This window comes from Aplidium turbinatum, chromosome 6 (genome assembly GCF_918807975.1).
Source record: "Aplidium turbinatum chromosome 6, kaAplTurb1.1, whole genome shotgun sequence".
NCBI classification, from domain to species: Eukaryota; Metazoa; Chordata; class Ascidiacea; order Aplousobranchia; family Polyclinidae; genus Aplidium; species Aplidium turbinatum.
The window spans coordinates 1,482,278-1,490,297 of NC_137477.1; the positions used below are offsets into that span (position 1 = coordinate 1,482,278).

An 8,020-nucleotide genomic window follows, 5' to 3' on the forward strand; every position below is an offset into this window, starting at 1 on the left:
TAAAGCGAGCAACAAGCAGGGATATCTACAACTACGGGATTGCTAACTCACGTTTAATGACTCAGCAATTTTGTCATAAGCGGGCCGACGGTATTTTTGAACTTTGAAGTGTTTCCACAATTCCTTTGCAAGTTTGCAGTGTGCTGACCAGAGAATTCATAACTCTGTGCTTATTAGATTGTCACTGCAGAATTAGTTTTGTTTCTTGGTTATGATTTAAGTAAAGGGAGTAAATGTAAAGCTTTGTAGTGGTTCTTTGCTTAGATTGGCTGGCTACTAAAATGGTGTGCTAGGCTAGGGGTTCAGCAGAAGCAATATACGCAAGTTAGGATATAAACTTTCCTGCTAACTAGTCAAAAATTTTAAAAACTTGAGTTTAGGCTATTTATAACTATATAGAAACATCTATTTTTGTAATCTGACAATTCAAATAGACTTTCCCCCTTGTCTTTTATGCGGCATTAAATGCCATTAACTTTTTGTATGGTACCGTAGCCTACTACTACAACAATCCTATGCCTGCCCTGCATGTACTAATCGTAGGCTACTCTGCAAAGTTGATGGCAGGTTGCATCAGTACATGCTCACACTATGGGGATATTAGGCTTACCAGTACCAACATTGTTGCTGATTCTCACCAGCTACGGTACGTTGATAATCAAGTGGCTAGGCAAGTTTCACTGAAGGTGCTGACCTGATCACAAGTTTGATTCATGGCAGTAGGTATCACTTGTTTTTATGAATGAGCAGACAGGAAAGGCCAGTTCAGCTTCTGGAGTAGGCCTGGTTAAACTAGACTTCAAGAATTTTGTGTGGCAGTCACCAGTAAAGTGAAACTGTCACTTTAGCCTACTAAAATTACCGGTAGCCAGTAAAAATATTTCATGACAGCCTACCTTAAAAATATTTACACTGCTTGTACCATTATCGATCCATGTATATTGCTTTCAGCTAAATTGCAGTGTTAAGTTTCTATCTGTATTTAATGTAAACTGAAAGATGGTGTATAAATGTTGTGTACCAGGTTGTAAAACTGGTTATAAAACGAATGACAGTAAAGAGAAAATTGCTTTATATAGGTTTCCTAAAGAACATGAGCTAAAACAAAAATGGATAAAAGTAATTCCGAGGAAAGATTGGATTGTCACAGAGTCATCCAGAGTATGTTCCCTGCATTTTCATGAGAATGACTTTGTAACGGATTCTTGTGATACAAGAATTGATCGAATGGAAGTACGGGGTTCAAGTACATTGCAAAGAAAGCGATTAAAATCTGTTGCAGTTCCTCGTGTTTTTTTGGCTTTACCCCAGTATCTGACAAAGGCAAGTTCTGTGCCTCGCAAAACTGCATCATCTGCATCTGCCAGGTTGAAAAAAGAAAATTCTGTCATTGAACAACAAAATCAAAATCTGTTCCAACAAGAGGTGATCAAAAATTTTGCTTCATTTAAGACAAATATTCAGAATGAAGTATTACCAAGTGGTTATGTCGTTATTTTCAAAGAATCAAATATCCAGTTTCATTATATTGCCATTTCTGAAGACTTCACATTTGCACCCAAACTTCTATCCTCTGTTGTTGTTACTGATGCTTTGGAAGTTCAAGCATATGTGTGTTCTGCAGTCCTGCCTCGCATAGTTTATAAACATCTCTTCGCTTCTCAATGTTTAACAACCATTTCTGAGCTTACAAATTTACTGGCATTATGTAAATCACTATGCAGCAAGTCATTTGATACTCAGTTGTTGGAGTTAGCTGCATCATGTCTAGAGCAATGTGCATCCATAGATTTGACCATTTGCAATGAAAACACATGTGTGCCTTTATTAAAATTTATTGTAGAACAAATATCTTTACTCCAAGTACCAAAAAATGCTCGTCGCTATTCCACCAATACTATCACTACTGCATTTTTATGGCAACTGACCAGTTCATCCCTTTATAAAAAACTACGAAATTTTTTTGTATTGCCTTGTCGAAGCCGTCTTCGTCAGCTTTCTACTGGAATGACTGTTGACTTTGCAAAACTGGATTTGGAATATTTAAGATTACGAACATCTGAATTATCTCAACGGGAACGAATTGTCGTTTTAATGATGGACGAAGTGTATACTGCTCAGCGTGTTGAATATACTAGTGGCTCTTTCATTGGTTTAACTGAAGAAGGTCAGCCTGCAAAAACTGTATTGACATTTATGGTCCAATCAATAAGTGGAAAGTACAAAGATGTTGTTTGTCTCATTCCTGTAGAAAAACTTGACACTAATTTGTTGAAGAGTTGGTTTGAACGTGTGATGCTTGCACTCAATGATATCTTTTTTGTAGTTGCTGTATCTGCAGACAATCATGTCTGTAACAGGTAAGATAACATTTTTCTAATTACATCATAGTACCGGTAGTTTGTTTGGGTACTTACTGCGTAAGCTGTTCATATATATATTAATTGTTTAAATAAAATATTTTATTATGCTTTCATTCTCATATGCTCGATAGTCTCTTAGATCTCAATGAAATAAAAACTCAAACTTTTGCCTGTTGCATTTGCAACTTTTTATAAACATTGTTTAAAAACAAAGTGACATCTATTGCTGTATATACCATTTTCACCACTTTAAGCTGTACTTTTTGTTTTATAGGAAATTGTTTGTTGATCTGTGTGGTGGAAAGCTTTCGCACAGCATAGAGCATCCATTGAGAAAAGAGGAAAAACTGTTTTTATTTTTTTATTTTACTCATAACCTGAAGAATATTTACAACAATTTTGTAAAAAGGAAAAGGATGCATCTCCCTTGTACTGGCCATGAGCACATGCTTGGTCAGTCATGTATTGCAGAATTTCATCATTTGTCTCGCCTGTATGCTATGGAAGAAGACAAGGCATTAAAGGTTGCTCACAAACTGAAGAAATCCTCATTAAATCCAAGCAGCATTTCACGGACATCTCCACTACATGCTCTCAGTAGGTGTTTGGTTAGTGTTCTTATAAATGCATTATTGTACAAATGTACAACTTGGTAGAAAATGCATTCAATGTAACTTCTTCAAAAACTTGAAGAACATGTAATCAAGTGCAAATTGTATAATAGTGTTGACCAGATATAGCATTTTAAGATCCTGAGACGAATTGGTAATTTTAAACGTTGATTGGTTAAAATATTTTTTCTTTTTTCCAAATGTAGTTCTTGCAATTTCTATCCGTCTCAAAATTCCATGGTCACACCTCCCATCTTCAGTTATTAAATGTCCAAGATAGGAAAAAGATTTTACTTTTTGTATAATTTCATTGTCAATTATAATTTGGAGTACTGGAGTGTCTGATGATTTTGAGATTATTATTGATTTGGTCTTTTTAGCGTTAATTTTCATATTAAATTCTTTACCAATTGGCAATTGAGTTAACATTGTCCACTATTTCTTGAAGATCTTCTTGTGATTCAGCCAACAGAACAGTATCATCAGCATAGCGTAAATTTGTTATGTTCAAGCTATAGCTATATAGCTGGTAATAAATTTTATGTATTTATGTGCAAGGTGTGTGTTTGTGTTCATGCCAATGCTTTACTAGTATTTTTGTGTGACTATTGACTAGTTATTTTTTGGCATGCAGGTGTTTTCAATGAATCAACTGTTCGTGGCTTGGATCATTACAGCACAGCTTGTTCAGCATTTTCAGAAACTGCTCGATATATCAATTTTGTCACCAACATTTGGAAAGTAATGTCTGTTAAAACTTGTTTTAAAGGTATGTACAGTCTATGGAGGTCAAAGAAACAAGCACTATAGTGCAGATAAGCTGAGCCTATGTATAACCCTATAAAATTTTGGTACTTTGTTTAGGAGAGAAGAAAAGAGATCCTATGTTCATTCCATTAAGCATCAGCCATGAGACAAATCATGTTGGGTTGCTTTTTTTGAAAGAAGCAACAAAAATTTTTGAAGAATGGCGTGTTTGTGGAACGGCTGGGCTTTCCAACGAGACATTCACAGCTTGCATTCAGTCCATGGGAGCAGTAATTGAACTTGCCACCTACCTTCAAACCAATCATGGTTTTGATTATCTGCTTTCAGGCAAAGTTATGTCGGATCCTATTGAAGGCCGCTTTGGCTGGTATAGGCAGGTCAGTTTATATTATTCTGTACTAGTATTATTAGAGATCACTGTATGGTTTGCTAAGGATTCGCTGGTGTTGCTTTTAGTGCGTTACATATATTGAGTTTCATTTTTTGTATACAGGTCAATGGCGGCAATTTCTTTATTTCTGTCAAGCAGCTGCTTTTGGCTGAAAAGAAAATACGTTGCTTAAGTTTGCTACAGCAGCAAACTCTGTTGGCAGCCTCAAGAATTTCTGACATTTTTTCTAATGATGACGATGGTAGTGAAGTTAATGAAGAGCAGGTTTGGCTTGCAGACTTTTTTCTTGGTATTGTATTAGAGGATATGTCAGAATCGGATGCTGCTATTGCCTACTATGTCAGCGGATACATTGCACGCAGCATTGTACGCCGCACGAAGTGCTGTGCTTGCAAGGAGTTGCTAATAAAGGGAGATGATGAGCCTGATTTGAAGAGCTCCATCCCAAATGAGCATAAGCATCTGTTTGAAATGGCTAACCGAGGAGGTTTATGTGAACCGTCTGAATTTTGCTTTGGGACAACTGTACTGGCTGCTCAGTGTTATCAGGCCATCATTAATGATCCTTCTATGATGAGAAAGTTTTTATCTTTAAACAGTCATCAGCGTGCCTTTGTTGATGCAATCAAAAAGATGCTTTGCTCATCAAAGATTCTTGTTAGTTTACTAAATACAAAATGTTCTACTGGGCATTGTAATTTTGACTTAATTGTGCAATGTGCTTTTAATTGTTTTTCAAAAAATCAGCTTAAACGTTTTAACAGTCAACCAACTGTTGATACACCACAACCTAAACTGCTTCGAAAAATCAGAAAACTAACATCAAAAGCTTCTAGTAGCAGCTAATTTTAAGTTGTAGGAAATATGCTTACATATCTTCACATGTCATTTGTATTGAACTTGTATTTTTCATTTTTTTTACACTATATGTATTATGCGTATGATTGTCACCAGACTTCTATCCAGTATTACTTGTGCATAATGTTATAATTCATTGCGATTAAAGGTGGGAAGTACTTTTCCGATACCGCTACTGGTACCAACAATACATTTTGAGCCAAGTATGGAGTACTGAAGTACTTTTCAAAGCTGATTTCAGTCGATGCCGGTACTTTTTCGGCTCTTGCTTAGCTAGCATTATATCCACATTAGCGAGAATGCTTTCAGGTGTTTGGCTCATGAAAGTTGGAATTTACGCAATATTATCACACCTTTCAGGCTCCTCGGTTATCAGTAGTCTGCAGACGAGCTAGTCACTGTCAACGCTTATTTTGGCACTAATGTCTGTGTGTGCTTGGTTATTATACGTCTTTACTGTATTCGCTATTCGAACCACGCCACTGCTCTATTGTGTTTTAGGGTAGTATTTTTATGCTTTATTTTGTGTAACTAAAAGAAAACTATCTGTTTTATTGCTTCATATCTACTGCACATGTTTTAATTTGAATTTATGACTCCTGTTACGATGCATACCCATTTTGTTTTCTCTTAATGCTTACCGTATTCATAATTAACGTTTGTGGTAGAGCTTTCTTTAGCCTGATGGCTACATGCCGACGCAAGTTGAATATTCCATAAATATACGGTTAGTTACATGGTACACTTTTGTACTTGTACATAGATGACTGAGTGCAGTGGCGTTGCCAAAGGGGGTTTAGGGGGTTACAACCCCCCTTTGGCACGCGTGTGACGTCACAAGAGCGAGTTTTGCCAATACCAAACATTCAAATATCTCAGCCAGGAATTAACAAGGAAAAAACATAGAGACTTAGCTTTATTACCGAAAAATGCCCAAGAAAACATGATCTTATCCTTTTGCTATGCCACTGGACAGCACCATTTTACAGGAATATTTATACCAACATTTTTGTTGAAAATGCTCTCAGAACGCACCAAATTCAAAGTAATTTTTCAAATTTTTCTGGGGGAGTTCCCCCAGACCCCCCGCCGCTGGGTGTCGCCTTTCGCGAAGACAACGTCGGGCTTCGCCCGCCGGCCGTCAACCCCGCCCCCCCTTTCAAAAGTCCTGGCTACGCCACTGACTGAGTGCCTCCTGATTGCATCGTATCTTCACAATGTGGTGATTTTGACGTCGGCCCGCTCCTGTCATAGATATTTTCTAGTTAGCAATCCCGTAGTTGTAGATATCCCTGGCAACAAGATACGCACGTAACACGTAATTCACCTTAAATCTGGGTTTATTTTTTTGCTGAGACTTTTCGGTCATTTGTCCAAAATGATTTGAAAAAATTCGGTCATTTTTTATTTATTTCGGTCATTTTAAGTCATATATACTTTATATAGTCAATTAACTATATATTTTTTTGGACATTTTGATCGAATTGACTATATTTTTTTCGGACATTTTGCTAAAAAATCGGTCAATGACCGATAAATGACCGAAAAAAAAAACCCAGCCTTAAATAAATCACGGGGAGAAAAGTAAGTTAATTTTAGGTTGATTCAACGTTCGAGTCAGCACAAATCGATTTAATTTCTCGGCGTTTTATATTACGTAACAACCAGGCCTGGAAAAAATGGGGAATCCGGGAATGACATTCCCGGGAAATTTACGGGTTCGCGGGAAATTTTTACTGTAAAAATCACGTTACTAACGTCTTCATACGAGCGTCGCAAATGCGTATTTACAAGAAACGTTATTTACGAAATAAATTTTGGTATTGTGATGTCATAATTGTAAATTCCAGTATTCCAATGGTAGGCCTACTGCTATTTTGCATTCATCAAAATATGCTGGCGTTTGCACAACGGGAAAAAATTCAGCAGTGCCATATTAAATGTATAGTCATATATAAAAATGCCATATTAAAAATATAGAAGAGCGTTATTCAACAAAAACAGCATTTAATGCAAAGAATGACATCAATAGTGTCAGTGAGACATTTGCTCTTGTTTTTTGTGTACAATCGATGCAATATTGGGTGTGATTTTGGATACTGCACAACGCAAATCTGACTCCAGATCTAAAAGCTTGTTTCCGGATTTTTATTTCAAAGCAACAACACTTGAAAATGCTGATTCACAGAGATAAGTGGAAGGGAACATAGTCAACAATGTTAGTGGTTTTTTGCGCAACTTTTAGATATACTTTCCCCATCATTCCCCAGGATTTTCCCAAGCTTTTATCTTCAGAAGAAGCCTTGACAGATGACTCATAAATCATGTCTAAAAACCCTTCTTGGATATCTTCATCTTCTTCACTGGGAAAATTTTCATATTAAAATAAAATATCACTGGTTGTTTTGAACGGACTCAAAACATCAAAAAAAGTGTAAGTAATAAAACAACTTTACCACTTACAGCTGTGACATTGTTTGTTACATCTATAATTCTAAATATTTTGGTTCAGCTGATTACCCACCTGCTATCCTGAAATTACCCACATGTGGGTAATTACCCATAGGTTAAGAACCACTGGTGTAAACACACCAGCTTTTTCCTTACGAAGCAAAACCATAACGATGATTTATTGAACCCAAACAATTGCTGATAGATAACAAAAGCTTTAGGGAATTCACTGAAGCAATGCAAGCTGTATACGACCGTAAACGTTGTTCTAAAGTTAAGCAACAAAAATTTGCGTGTATAGACGCTTGCCCGGTGACGCAAGCAAAACGCGCCAGCGTCTATTAACGCTTGCCGATGCTAAGCGGCTATTCGACTGCCCGTGTTGGCGTTATTATTACTATTTGCATAACTTCAAGTTAGCCCTATATTCAGTTCAGCATGTATTTTCAGTAATTCTTGGTGATAAAATAATGGCAGCTACGCCAACGTTTAAATCAAAGCTTTCGATTAGGTGTGGCTATTGCAGAATGCAGAGTGTATGCGAAGGGACAGGCTTAGCGAACATACCCGTCAGCAAC

General features: G+C 36.8%; 1 protein-coding gene across 1 annotated transcript; it reads left to right on the forward strand.

The window, feature by feature from the left end:
• Window positions 1–1,844: 1,844 nt before the first annotated feature.
• On the forward strand, window positions 1,845–7,312 carry LOC145771744 (uncharacterized). Its single transcript, XM_082583475.1, has 6 exons — window positions 1,845–2,360; window positions 2,638–2,960; window positions 3,609–3,743; window positions 3,839–4,119; window positions 4,236–4,790; window positions 7,262–7,312. The coding sequence occupies exons 1-6, from the start codon at window positions 2,008–2,010 to the stop codon at window positions 7,310–7,312; spliced, it is 1,698 nt and encodes a 565-aa protein (XP_082439601.1). The 5' UTR covers window positions 1,845–2,007.
• Window positions 7,313–8,020: the final 708 nt, after the last annotated feature.

Bases quoted from the DNA above. Each gene is read 5' to 3' on its own strand.
- LOC145771744 (XM_082583475.1), top strand. From the start codon at position 2,008: ATGACTGTTGACTTTGCAAAACTGGATTTGGAATATTTAAGATTACGA. The intron at 3,744-3,838 runs GTATGTACAGTC...TACTTTGTTTAG, and splicing joins TGTTAAAACTTGTTTTAAAG to GAGAGAAGAAAAGAGATCCT. The intron at 4,791-7,261 runs GTTAGTTTACTA...ATCATTCCCCAG, and splicing joins TTTGCTCATCAAAGATTCTT to GATTTTCCCAAGCTTTTATC.